The sequence below is a fragment of the Micromys minutus genome (assembly GCF_963924665.1).
Source record: "Micromys minutus genome assembly, chromosome: 10".
In the NCBI taxonomy this organism is placed as follows: Eukaryota; Metazoa; Chordata; class Mammalia; order Rodentia; family Muridae; genus Micromys; species Micromys minutus.
The window spans coordinates 14,904,191-14,918,300 of record NC_137979.1 but is presented as its reverse complement, the minus strand read 5'-3'; the positions used below and the strand labels follow the sequence as shown (position 1 = coordinate 14,918,300).

Below are 14,110 nucleotides of genomic sequence, written 5' to 3'. Positions count from 1 at the left end.
GGATGGTGTCCCCGTCCTTAATCACCTCCCACTACTTCCCAACTAAAAACGTTCCACTGTCCCTAAAAATCCAGGGTACTTTCTCCAGTCTTAGGGGACACAACATAGTACCATGAGCATCATCACCTATGTCTACTGCTGTCTTGGGATTCCTCCTCTGTGGTGTACATATTGCCGAGTGGTTTTTGGTTGGTTGGTTGGTTGGTTGGTTGGTTGGTTTGGTTTGGAGTCCATGATAACTCATCTCTCCAACTCCCAAACTCCTTGCCCAAAGAGCTTGAACCTCTCCAGACTTTTGTGTTTTCATATTTTGTTGTAAATAAAGGGCTACATGTTTGAAGTTCCTTTGAATCTATGGTTGGAAATGATGCACTGTAGACTTCCCATATCGTGATGTGAGAATTGTTTGTTTCAAGGACTATTCTGTATACAATTAAATTGGTGTTACATGTACAAGGCTCTAGGGTCAATCCTTGCAGCTCCCAGATAAATAAGTAAACGCTGGTAGGAACCAAATCCTGAAGCCTATCCATGATGCGCTCTCAACCTACCCCTACTCCAGCCACTAAAAAGACACACCCAAACCTACTCTTCATTCCTGGCATTCTGATATATCCAGCTTATATATCCATGCCTTCCTTAGAAGTCCTCTGTATGGATAAACAATAAACTTTCCAATTCTCTTGGTGTGTAGTGTCATTGGTTCTGGTATTTGGATTATTGGGGATGGAGGTTTTCTCCTCTTTTTAGAAGTATACACAAAATAGAACAAAGCAAAGTCACCATGGCTGACCACAGGAAGAGATGTGCTGTGGGAAAGGACTATGTATTCAGACAAAGATGTATAGAAAGGTGGTGTTGGGACAAATAACTAGCCATAAGGACCACCAGAACAGAGATGTAACCACCCACAATAGGCTGGGCCCTTCCCCCAGAAATACCAAATTTAACATTCTCTGGAGGGAGTGGTTAAAAGGCATATAAATTTGGAAGCCTTCCTGTAATTACTGAGGAACACCTTCCAGGAGATTCCTCCAGTTGCTGGATAAAACCTCAGTGGTCTTAGACAAATCAGTGGTTTTCAAGCTGAACCCCAAATCCCAGATATAGGTAGCTGTGAAAGGGGCCTAAGCCTTGAGAGCTGGTGGGCTTATTGAGGTCCCAATCAGGGCATTTGGATGGGAAGGCTTCTTCAAAGCTGTGCAGCCTCTCAGCTTCCATTTGTACTAGCAGCCAAGGACAAAAGCCTTCTTTGCCTCCGCCCCAATACATTCTTTGTTCATGTTCCTGCGAAGAAAACAGAGTTGTAAGGAGTTGTTGACAATCATCCCAAGTGAGGCCAAAGGAACAGCGGACAGATTCTAGGAGGAAGATCAGGGTTTGGGTTTTTGGTTTTTGTTTTGTTTTTCAGAGAACGGGACTTGGGGGTTCTGGATCTATACAGATCTAAAGTGAAAGGGTCTAAAAGTGAAAATATTACTTCTAAAAGTGAAAAGATTACCAAGGGTCATTGCCTCCCTCTGAGCCTCCCTCTTCCAATGGAAAGACAGAAACTGACTCTAGTAAGTCTGGAGCACAATGGGACCTCAAGTAGGAAGCCAGTGGGGATAAAGGAAGTGGAGGAAATGGGGTGTCTTCGTGTAAAGGGATCATAATGGTTACAGAAGGAGTAGCAGAAGAGACCGGAAGTGTAGGAGCAAAGACAGACGTGAGGAATGGGGGGGGGGGGGGAAGAGCGGAGTAGGGCCAGAGAAATGAACAAATTAGAGTTGAATATACCAATAGGGTCTAGTGATTCGATGGTGAGACTCAAAGTAGAGTATGTTCTGGTTCTGGCATATGTAAATGGTCCGGGAGGCAAGGCCCACACTGAGGTGGGGCTGTTTGGACACAGTGAGTTTAAAGTGGATGGGCTGTTTCCACAACTGGAGCAACTTAACTACAGTCCCTTTGAGAGTCCAACTTTTCTGACAAATGAACTTTTTTTTCAACCTTGCAAAAAACTTACGGCTCAAGTGTGTGGAAACTTGTTCAATACTTCCAGCTCTGCTCTTCCGGTTGAAAAATAGATTGAATACAATTGGGATGGATAAGGGTACTACCTGGATCTTGATCTACAAATACAGCTTTCATATAGTTTGAAGACAAAAAAAAATGATGATTTGGGGGAAGACAAAACCAAGGCTAAAAGCCATATATACTCGTGCCTACAGTAAAGAAATTTGGGCTGAAGCTACGTAGACGCAATTGTGCAGACAAACGTGCAGAGAAAGACTCTGTGCCTCTACCTCCCAACCTTCCGGTACTGCGGGAGACCACGCACAAAGCACCCTTTTTTCTCGCGAGACAGAGGGATCCCGCTGTGCGGCTGAGCCACTCGTGGTCCCAACCTGCCAAGAAACGGGGGTCTGGCTGCACGCAGGTGCTTCTGGGAGTTGTAGTTCCTAGCCTTGCCCCGCAGAATGTCACGCATGCGCGAGTCAGAGCTAACCCGAGAAGTTCGTAGCCTTTGTCAGGCCTGGGATGGGAGGTGAGTTTCTTAGTGCGATGTTAGGATCCTCCATTTACCGCTAGGGTGGTCCAGTGGTCGTTCTCCTCCAGGTGGGACTGGAGTTTGTAGTTCTTGAGCTTCGTCCCCTTCCCTTCCTTTCCCGCCCCATGAGCCATCCAGGACCCGATGCAGACTGGAGAGCTGGACAGATCTGGAGAGCTTGTCTGTGCCCTCTACCTCTCAGGCACTCAGTTCCCTAGGTACAGCTCCAGGAACAGACTGGTGAGGACTCAGATTCAGGATGCTTTCCCTGGTTTCCAGGTCCCACGTGATTTGAGCGAAGCTCTCCTCAGAGCTCAAGAAGGAAGAAGTCCTTCGAGGCTTCGTGAACTACTGACAGCGCGAACCAGAAAAGAGCAGAACCTTGGGGACACGGAACAGGCAGTGATCATGGAGACAGATTTTGCCGAAGTGCCCCAGAAAAGAGGTAAAATTGCTTACGAGCTGCTGTGCATTGTGGAAGAGTGGAATTCTTCCCTTTAAAGGGAAAACCCACCGTTGTCGTGGTTAAGTGGTTCTTGGACAAAGATGGCGACTTGTCAACGCTGTCTTGAGGGTAGGTGGGCTCTGAGAAGTTGCAGGGCTTACTGTGGGGATCAGTCCCCATGCCACTTAAATGGGCTTCACAGTGGACCCACCAATGAGGACATTGTCACAATGCAGTCACAAGTTCTTCCAAATTATTGTCCCATCCTGGTTTCCATCGTGGATTCAATGATTCAGCTTTGTAGCTGACAAAATATACATTTTTTTTTCCATGAGTTATCCCACTTTATGCACAGTCACTGTGTGGTCTGTTTCAATACAGATAGCTCACAAACTGCTTCACAGGCACAGAAGTTAGAGGCTGACTTCAGTACTAGGAGACCAGTGTGTCTTTAACTTCCCTCTGTGACCCACTGAGCCAAAATTCCCTCCAGGGATACGTTTCAAGTTGCTAGATGTCACCTCAAACTCAACCAATACCAATCTCCATCTTAAGAAAGCTTTAAAAGGATTTTTTTAAACCACTGAAACGATTTTAGATTATAATGGGAACTTACTCTAGTTCGTAGACCAGAGGAGCATCGTGCCTGAGCATCTTTTTACAGTACTGGAAAGTAAAGCAGTTTTGTTTTGGGTTCCCTGCTGTCTTTGTTACCAGGGAGCACACTTGGCGTGATGAAGAGGTTTAGCTTATAATCTACATAGATATGGGTCTAGGTCCAGTCACTACCGCTTTCTTGCCCTTAGCTCTGTCTTCCCAGGATGTTCTTCTTTCCCAAGAGAAGAGTGCAGAAGGAGATGTGGCTGCTCTGAGACTTACAGCCAGATCCCAGGTAAGTCTCCGTGGGTTACTGAGACCAAATTCCACATTGTGTCTTAGAGCACAGGCGCGCTCCCTTTTTTGATGTGGCATTTCTTTGTCCGCAGAGCTCATCTAAAGACCTGAGTTCTAATTCTAAGAAATGAATGGACTCAGTAGGAAATATTTTCCACTTACCCATAGTACCTCTCTTCTCCATCTAGTATTTCTTGTCACCCTACAGGCAGGTAAGCCACATTTCTCGTCTTTCCCTCCCACTCTGCTAATGTCTGCATTTGGTCACGTGGAAAGCTAATCTAAGGTCTTATAGCATATGCTTCTCAAAATGTGCATTTCTCTAAGGGAAACAGCACACATGTGGCTGTAAATAGGAACTTAAGAAAACGCCCGGGATGTTGAAGAGCTGATGAGAAGAAGAATGATACTCAGTTAGAACTCAGATATGGAATGGTCAGTGGTTTACTAATCACAGAGTCTTTCCAGCGTCTGCAGCCCAAAGATCCCCCCCCCGACCCACATCAGCCTCTTCTCAATATAATGTTTGTAAAGATTACTTCTGGCCCCTTTTGGGCTTTCTCAATGGCTCTGACTTTATTGACCCAAGAGGCTTGCTTGCATGCCATCTGAAGATACCTATCTTACACTGGCTTTTGCAAAAAAGTGTCTTTATTGACCAAACGTACTGAAAGTCCAGGTTTGGCTGGATGAAGGATTCAGACAGTAACATGGAGAGCCAGCATGTCCATTTTGTCAACCCTTTTCTAAAACTCTGTGAGTTTTGCCCTTAAGCAGGCTTTTTTTAAATTTGATTTATTTGTTTGTTTGTTTATTTTGATGCTATCATCAAACAGATGTAGGCTTACATCGTTAAGGTTGAAGGTTAGGTGTTCTCCTGCTGCTGAGATTGATTCTAGCAGCACATAAAAGGCCTATTTCTACACCATTATTGGTGTTGGTCAGGAGTAATTGTTTGCACACATGCGGACACATTCCACCTGTGACTCCAAGGTGGCGGCAGTTCTAACTGATGCTCCCGGGCTTGAGTCCCCCAGCACAGAGGCACAGAAAACCTGGGGTACAGATATCAAAAGAAGAGCAAGAAGTGGTGCCTTTCCATGCCTGGTGACTAGACTGAAGGCTCTTATGTCATCATTGTGGACTGGGTCTTCTATGGATATTTTTAAAGACTGTCCTTTTTAAATTGTATTAGTTTTTATTTCATGCTAACGCTGGAAATTTTGTGTTCAAATCTATCTGAGTTGGTTGTTTGTTTTTTTTTTAATCTTTTTCTTATTTGCTTTAGAAAATGTATATATTAATTTTAGTTTTTACTGATTTAATAAGCAGCACAGGATATGGATATGTATAGGGATAAGTTTCCTCTCCTTATCTCTTTCTACAGAGGATAACTCTCTGGTGTGTGTGTTTTTTTTTTTTTTTCCTTTTTCGTTGTGATTATAGTATTGAATCCAGATAAGGTTTCTGCTTTTGTCCTGTGATTCTCTTTCTGCGTTTGTTCTGATTCTTTAATAAGATTTGTGTGCTCTTCTCTTGGATAAATGTGTTTTTAAAATAGGGTAAAAGGGTTTAAACTCTCAGAAGTTTCAAGAGTGCTGTGCATCTCCCAAGCGTTTAGCCATTTAAGACTGGGTTTTGCATTTTGCTTCCTTTCTGTTTTTCTGGTCCAATATAGTTTTGCAGTTATCATCAACTATTGCTTTATTCTATTCCTATTTGGAAATTTACTAAAATCTACTCTGTTGGTTTTTGCAAATGTTTTATGAGTGTTTAAACAGAAGGTGCTTTATGTCCAAGTAAGCATTTGTCACATTGTTTCAGCAAAATTGGAATATTGTTCCCAGTCCCTATGGCTTTACTTAAAGGGGCCCGTTCAGTTCCATTATGTAGCCAATCTCTCCTTTTGTCATTGTCACTCTTGTTGCTGTTGTTACAGAGATGAACCTTTATAGCATTTTCCTCATAAGCACCTTTGAATTGCGTCTGTAACTTTAATCAGCATATCACGTTTTCTAATTTAATGGCCCTTGAATTAATTCCATATTTCATGGTATTTGCTGCTCACTGCCGATTCTTTCATTCTGTGACCTCTGTCTGCAACCTCTGTGTTGTAATTCTCCTGAAGATAATGCCATGGGATGGTTGCTTTGTTTGTTTATTAAGGACTTGAAGGGGAAGTAGGCAGACATTCAGTTTGTTTCCCACTATGTATATCTTCATTATTTTTGACATAGAAATGGTAGTTTCTCAGTGGTGCAGACATAGTCTTGTTTCACATTGAGTCTCACACTGTGCCTGGTACTCAGCGAAAGTGCATAGACGATTGCGATCTAAACACTATTAGAAAACCCACCACTTCCCTTGTTGAGTGTGGCTTGGCTTTCTGCTTTATTTCCATTGGGAACAGAATGAAAGGAAGAGGTATTGTAGGTAGTAGTCAGGGTTCCCTAGAGGAAGAGATCTGAAAGAATGACTCTACATTAAGATTTAGTAGAGTGGCTGAGAGACTGTGGTCCAGCTAGTCTGGCCGCAGCTGTCTCCTGACAGAAAGTCCAAGAACTCAGTAGTTGTTCGGTCTGTGAGGATAGACTGGGGGTCGGAGCAGCTGGTCTTTAGTGCATGTCAGGATCCCAAAGAGGTCGGCTCTGATACCAGTGAAGAAACGCCTCGGCAGCAGGATGCTTAGCTTACCAGTGAGACTGAGAGCAAGTAGGCAAAAAGCAAAAGCTATGGTTTCCTGTCTTTTGTATCAGCCACCATGAGAAGGTGTGGTCCAGACTTAGGGTGGGTCTACTGACCTGAAGAAATACGGACTTAAGGTGGAGTTCCCTACCCCCAACGATCCAACAAACCAAAACATAAAAAAATAAAAATCCCTCACAGGTGTCCCCAGCTGCTTGGGTTTATAGTTAATTCCAGATGTGGTCAAGTTGACAACCAAGAATAGCCACCATGGTTGTCAACTGAAAGATGATGAGAAGCCCTTTATTCGTGTTTCAGGAAGCCGTGACATTCAAGGACGTGGCCATGGACTTTACAGCAGAGGAATGGGGGAAACTGGATCCTGTTCACAGGGACGTGATGCTAGAAAACTACAGGAACCTGGTCTCACTGTGTAAGGACAGCTTCTTCCCATAGCTCTGAAACCTACTCGGGGGGGCTGTCATTACTTCGCTGAGAGTGACATGCAGTGACATACCACCACTTTCCTGTCAGTAGTGTTAAGGTACTTCTTTGTGGCGTAGAGGAAGAAAATGTTTTATTCCGCCGGATGCCGAGGACTGACTCTGAGCCGTGCATGTACTAAGCCTACACACTACCACTGAGCTGGATCCCCACCCCATTCTGTTCTAGATCCTGGGTGGAAAGTTTAGGTTTCTGTGTATCAAGATCCAAATAACCACCTAATGTACACTAGCCTCAGGGGAGGAGCTTAGGGAAGCAAAGGTGTCATTGGGATTTTGTTTGTTTCTAGTCGGTTGACTTGTCTGTGCCCTGCCTTAACTATTAACTTAGCATCCTCCTATGTGGCCGAGGTGATCAGCAGCAGCTCTGGGTCTAAATTATTCTTCCAGTTAGAGAGCTGAACAAAAAAACAGAGACACTTTCATTTTGAAAATCCAACTAATAGGCATCTATCCATCAGAGAAACCGGTCAGGAAGAGGGAGTGCTTGTGGCCCATTTCAGATCCTGTGTGTACATTGCTCTGTGCATGCGAGTGTGCAGGCACTTTATTTGAGGGTGGAACAGGCTATGGTGGCCTCTGTCAAACCCTCATGTTAAAAATCCTGAAAGAAACTCTAGTAATTGGAAAAGGAAGAAAGGAAAAAAGAACAGAAGACCAAAACCTGGCACTTGTAGTCACAGTTAGGGGATGCCACTGAAGACCTGTATCATTCATAGTCTTTCCCGAAGCAAAGGTTGATCTGCAGTGTTGTTCTTCAATTATTCTATAATCGTCCCTTTGGACAATAAGGGAACTGAAAGATGTCTCCCTTTACAACAGACAAATCTGTCCTTATAAACTCTGTTGAGCCTTATACCAGTCTTAGACTCTTGCAGATATTTTAAGTTCCATTGAGGGGTCCTTCCTCCCTCACCCCAGATGGCCTTACAACCTCCTGTCTTTGTAGCTGAAGGGCATGGGCCTAAATTCCAGTAGAGATCCGTACGCCCACCACTGTACTCTCTTCCTTTCCTTTTCGATAAGCAGGGCTTCCCATTTCCAAACCGGATAACTATAACTCGGATGACGGAAAAGAGCCGGTGAAGCCTGAGAAAAAGTCTCCACAGTGCAGTGACTCAGGTAGGTGAGGACAGTGGGGCTTTGGATGTGTCGGGAGTGAGCAGGTGCTGTTTTTCAGAGCTGGAGAGAGCATCAGAAATGCCTGTGTACCTTGGTTGTGGAAATCCTTGAAAATCTGATGCTTTTAAATATATGCCAAAATAAAATCACCATCACTGAAATTAAGCATGCTTTCTTTCACTCTCTGTTCCCTTCCTTTCCTTTCCTTTTTTTTTTTTTTTTTTGCAACAGTAAAATACATAAAAAGCATTGTTTCTATAGATTTTTACAAGTTGAACACATTCACGTAACTACTGCCTAAACCAAGAAAGCGCTCGTCCCCTGAGAAGCACTCCTGTGCCCAGTGTTGAGTCACCTCTCCCTAAGGGTGACCTTGGTTCAGCTGGTAACACCAAGGGTTAGTTCTGATGACTGGTGAACCTTAAATAAATCACTGTTCTCTGAGTCCGGCTTCCTTCCTGAGCTTTCCCGGTGAGAGACAGCCATGTTGCTAAGATTAGCTCATCCTCTGTGCTCCGTAGCCTTCCTTCCAGTGTGTGTGTGTGTGTGTGTGTGTGTGTGTGTGTGTGAGAGAGAGAGAGAGAGAGAGAGAGAGAGAGAGAGACAGAGAGACAGAGAGAGACAGAGAGAGACAGAGAGAAATGTAGATATTGCCAAAGAGATTTATGAAATCTTTCCAAATACCCTTCCACTGAGAGAAGTTCCAACTTCCAGTTTTTCCACATGTTTATCAACAGCTAATATTATCTGTGTTTATTTTAGCCATTCCTACAGATGTGTGGTGTCTTTTACTTTTTAAGAAATTAAAATTTTAGAGATTCAGACAAAGGCCTTATTCTCCCATTCTCCAGAAGTAACCTCTTTGTCTTGAGGTTGGTGTGAATCATTCTTGTATCTGCATGTACAGGTATATGTATGCACACGCATATATACATTAAAATGTGTATTCTATTGTTACAGTTCTTTCTGTGATCACTTTTAAGCTCCACCATTTTATTTTGTTACCAATCTATATTACTATGTAATGAATTGTACAATTTTTTTCTTTCAAACAATAAGGAGTGTGGAGGAAGTGCATTGTGTAAATGAGCTGGACAGATCGTTTACCTTCTGGCCATTAGCAAAGCTGCATGACTGTCTTTTATTACCTGAGTTCCTCTTGAGAACTGACCTTTAAGCAGATGACTGGAAGAAGATATATGGGCCTTCAAATGTCACATACCGGTTTATGGGCCACCCGTTGACTCAGTTGCTCATGTCCATCTTGTAGAAAATGCCACTTCCTGATCATTTGTGTTTCTCTGAGTGCTAAGTCTGAGCAGTTGTGACTGTTGTCTATTCAAGGTTTCTTGATTGGTTGGGGCTCTCTGTGTTTAGACTCTAATGCATCATAGTGGTGTTACAAAGTGAGGAGGAGTCTTCCAGCGTGAGGTATGTTTAATAGCCCCAAAGTTAGTATATTAAACGTTTGAATCCCCAGGTCAGAGTTACTGGTTTCTTTCATTCCTAGGGTTGGAACCCAAAAGCCTTGTACAGGCACAGCAAGAAATCTACCCTTGAGTTACGTCCCTCGCTGCTCCTACTCATTTCTTTAAGATCTTATTTTAGGGGCTGGAGAGATGCCTCAGAAGTTAAGGATACATACTGTTCTTGTTGAGGACCTGAGTTTGATTCTCAGCACACATGCCAGGCAGCTCCAAACTGCCTATAACTCCAGCTCCAGGGGGTCCAAGATCTCTGGCCACTGTGGGCATCTGACTCACACATACATACTTACAAATAGACGCAGACATAGGTACACACGTACATACACACACAGGGACACACAATTAAAATAATATTTTAAAAACATTTTCTTTGCATGTATTAGTGGGGGCCTGGTGAGAGTGTCGGATCCCCAGCTACTGAGATTGCAGAGTGTTCTGAACCTCCCTATGAATCCTGGGAATTGAACCAGGGTCCTCAACCGTAGCAGCAAGTGTTCTTAACCACGGCGCCCTCTCTCCAACCCCCAGCTCTTACTAATTGAGGTTTACCTATTGTGAATAGTTTGGTTCTACTGGTGTCAGAAGGATAATCTGAATTGTATTGTAACAGGATCCAGTTTTGTCATGCAGGTATTTATTTTTGTAAATGACGTGAGGTGTATTTTGTCATGCCCACATCCTATATGACCCAGCATCATTCACTGAGTAATATTTCTCCAGTGGTTTGGGATGCTACCTTTAGGTGAGCCTAGTTCCCTTATAGATATTTGGATTTCTTTCTAGGCTTATTTGTCCATATTTCAACACCATACTATTTTAATCACTATATTGAATAGTATTTATAATAGGCTAGTATTATACTGTTATGCTACATCTTAGTAAATTATGCATACTTAGCTATACATATGTGTATGTAACTTCCTGGATATTTACTACAGCAGAAGATATTCTATACAGTGTGTTTCTCCTGCCCAGCTCTACTGTGTTCGTTGACTGCTCCTCCACCGACCCTTTTTTTTCACCCTTTTCCCTCCTGTGTTATATTTCTGATCACCTTTCCCCCATCCGATTCCCCTGGATAGAGCCTATTCATCTTCATGCTTCTTTCCCCTCAATTTTCTTTCCTTTTTCACAAACCATCCAATAAGAGTGTCAGATCTAATTCCACAAAGGCGTGCTTTCATCTTCATTAACCTTTACCTGCTGTAGGACTGCGTTACTGTTAAGCACAGGAAACAAAGAGCATTTGCGTCTGCAATGTCTTTTCAGATGTAGAAACCAGACCTGAGAGCAAGGAGTCAACTTCAGTGCTAGACTTTTCCGAAGAAGAATCAGACAAACTGGCACAAAATCCCGCTTCCGAACTCCGGGGGGACGCTACTCTTGGATTTGAGCATTGGTTGGAGCAGCAGCAAGAGAATCAGGAGAAGCGCCCAAGACAAATGTCCGCTCACATGAGCTCCCTCCCTGAGGAGGAAAATAGCGAATGTGATGTATATTGGAAAAGCTTCCGTCAGAAACCCCTCCTTATGACTGACGACAGAGATCCCAAAGGATCCTGTGACTTTCACATGATTAGGGAAAAACTGAAGCAGAAATCAAAGTTCATGAAAAAGCAGAGACCTTGTAAAGAGAAGAAACCTCATAAATGTGATGACTGTGGTGAACTCTTCACTTATCGCTCAGTACTTATCCGACACCAGAGAGTTCACACCGGAGAGAAACCCTATCCCTGCAGTGAGTGTGGAAAGTCCTTTAGCCACAGGGCCAATTTAACTAAGCACCAGAGAACCCACACTAGAATTCTCTTCGAGTGCAGTGAGTGCAAGAAAACCTTCATAGAAAGTTCATCGCTTGCAGTGCATCAGAGAATCCACATCGGGGAGAGACCTTACGAATGCGCTGAGTGTGGGAAAGGCTTCAACCGGAGTACACACCTTGCCCAGCATCAGCTGATTCATGCTGGCGTGAAGCCTTATGAGTGTAACGAATGTGACAAAGCCTTCATCCATTCATCAGCTCTCATTAAGCATCAGAGAACTCACACTGGAGAGAAACCCTATAAATGTCAGGAGTGCGGGAAAGCCTTTAGCCACTGCTCGTCTCTTACGAAGCACCAGAGAGTTCACACGGGAGAAAAGCCATATGAGTGTAGCGAATGTGGGAAGACTTTCAGCCAGAGCACACACCTTGTTCAGCACCAGAGAATCCACACGGGAGAAAAGCCCTACGAATGTAACGAATGTGGAAAAACATTTAGCCGGAGCTCTAATTTTGCAAAGCATCAAAGAATTCACATTGGGAAAAAACCCTATAAATGTGGAGAGTGTGGGAAGGCCTTCATTCATTCATCAGCTCTTATTCAACACCAAAGAACTCACACTGGAGAGAAGCCTTTTAGGTGTAACGAGTGTGGAAAAAGCTTCAAGTGCAGCTCATCCCTCATCCGACATCAAAGAACGCACGCGGAGGAGCAGTCCTGAAAATGTACTGAGCGTTACGTGACAGTTGGCTTTTTTCGCTGGGTTTAATATTTAAATGTTGAGATAGAAGGACCACCATGTGACCCTGGGGAGTGTCTGTGTGTGTGACTTCACTTGTCCAGTGTATGACTTTGGAACCACAGAAGGAAAATCCCTTATACCCATTGGCTTGATAATAGTGAACACCTCTGGCTAGAGTTCTCAAAATGTTTCTTCTCAGTTTGCCAAATGCCCAATTTTAAATTCAAGAAGTGTTTGGGAGACAGTAATACTGTGAACATTGTGAAATCTAGTTTCGCCGTGCTTAGTCATAGCAGGGCCTGCTGAAGCCTTCCCTTCGGTAAGGAAACCTTTTACTTTATAGGTTTGAGACGTACATTCTTAAACCGCTTAGGATTACATCCCCCACAAAGAGTGCTGTCTAATTTGATGAACGTAACTAAAATGTACTTATAAATGTACTTGATTCTGAGTTGGTTTTACATGAGCTGTGAACTGTATTGGTCGTTGATTCACATAAATGGCATTGTTAACCTTTTGTTTTGAAGATTCTCTAATTCCCTTGGATCTACTACGATACCTAATAGGTCAGAGTCCTTCTCTTGCCTTTTGTGTGCCAAGGTCCTCTTTTCTCGTCTTTACCATTCATGGAGCCCTGGCTTTTTATAATCAGATCATCAAGGAGAGTTCATTCCGAAACATTAATTCAGCTTTTGGTGAGCCATGCTCTGTGACTTTTAGTAAGTTCTCTGGGTGTGTTGCAGTTTGAACATATCTGAAAACTTGATAGGATCAATGTATTATTTGATTTAGAGTCCCAGTCAAGAGAATGCTGAAGCACTCTGGCTTACTCTCCAGTATAGAAAAAGTTCTCAGGACAGCCCTGATGTGACTTACCCAAGGGTAAACAGCTTTTTCTCCCACTCATCTGGCTTTCATACTTACTCACATTATTATTCTTATCACCCATACATTAGCTAGTTTTTATCCCTGACCTCTTTAGTAAACAGGCCATGAAAACCATAATGACCTATTACTGTAAGGGATGGATGTGACCAAAAGCCATTTAGAGGATGGGAAACACAAAGTACTCAAGTAACTATTGAGTAAAACAACACACAGTGCCGTTTTTATCATTATTATTGTTATTATATTCTGTATTGCAGGCTATATTAGAATAAAATTATAGGAAAAGCAGCTGCAGGCTTTTAGTGTTTTGCCTTCCTATACCGTTCTAGTTTATGCTCCTGCCCTCAGTCTGTTGCTCTGAAAAGACACTCTGACCATGGCAACTCTTACACAGGAAAACATTTAACTGGGGCTGGCTTACATTTCAGAGGTTCAGTCTATTTTCGTCATGGTGGGAAGCATGGCAGCACACAGGCAGAAATGGTGCTGAAGGAGCTGAGAGTTCTATATCTGGGTTCACAGGCAGCAGGAAGAGTGAGCAAGCCATCAGGCTTGGCATGAGCCTCTGAAATCTCAGAGCCTACTTCCTAGTGACACACTTCCTCCCAACAAGGCCACACCTATTTCAACAAGCCTACACTTCCAATAATGCCATTCCCCAGGAGTCTATGGAGGCCATTTTCATTCAGACCACCACACCCTCCCTCTGTGGTTCATTTCTGTAGACTTTGCATTCTATGACGAAAGCAAGCCAGGGAGCTAGCTTAAAGAGGCAGTGGGGGTGGAACACACTGTCTGATGGGTGAATGGAGTGTGAGTTCAGTAGTGATGGGAATCACAGGAAATAAGGATAAAGGGACTCTTCCTAAAGACACTTTAGAATGAACAGAAACTCACGTAAGAAAGTTAAGTCAGCTGGAAAGGCCTAGGGTCTGTCTTAGTTGGGGTTTCTATTACTGTGGTGAGACACCATGACCAAAACCAAGTAGGGGAGGAAAGGGTTTATTTAGCTTATAACGCCACCTCATAGTCTATCACTGAAGGAAATC

At 43.4% G+C, this 14,110-nt stretch overlaps 1 protein-coding gene across 1 annotated transcript; it reads left to right on the top strand.

The window, feature by feature from the left end:
* Nucleotides 1–2,876: 2,876 nt before the first annotated feature.
* ZNF286A (zinc finger protein 286A) lies at nucleotides 2,877–12,400 on the top strand. Its single transcript, XM_080922661.1, has 5 exons — nucleotides 2,877–2,978; nucleotides 3,785–3,870; nucleotides 6,876–6,990; nucleotides 8,090–8,182; nucleotides 10,939–12,400. The coding sequence occupies exons 1-5, from the start codon at nucleotides 2,942–2,944 to the stop codon at nucleotides 12,150–12,152; spliced, it is 1,545 nt and encodes a 514-aa protein (XP_080778787.1). The 5' UTR covers nucleotides 2,877–2,941; the 3' UTR covers nucleotides 12,153–12,400.
* The last annotated feature ends 1,710 nt before the right edge of the window (nucleotides 12,401–14,110 follow it).

Coding starts and splice junctions, on each gene's coding strand:
- ZNF286A (XM_080922661.1), top strand. CDS start 2,942: ATGGAGACAGATTTTGCCGAAGTGCCCCAGAAAAGAG. Junction 2,979..3,784: donor CGAAGTGCCCCAGAAAAGAG/GTAAAATTGCTT, acceptor TCTTGCCCTTAG/CTCTGTCTTCCCAGGATGTT. Junction 6,991..8,089: donor CAGGAACCTGGTCTCACTGT/GTAAGGACAGCT, acceptor TTCGATAAGCAG/GGCTTCCCATTTCCAAACCG.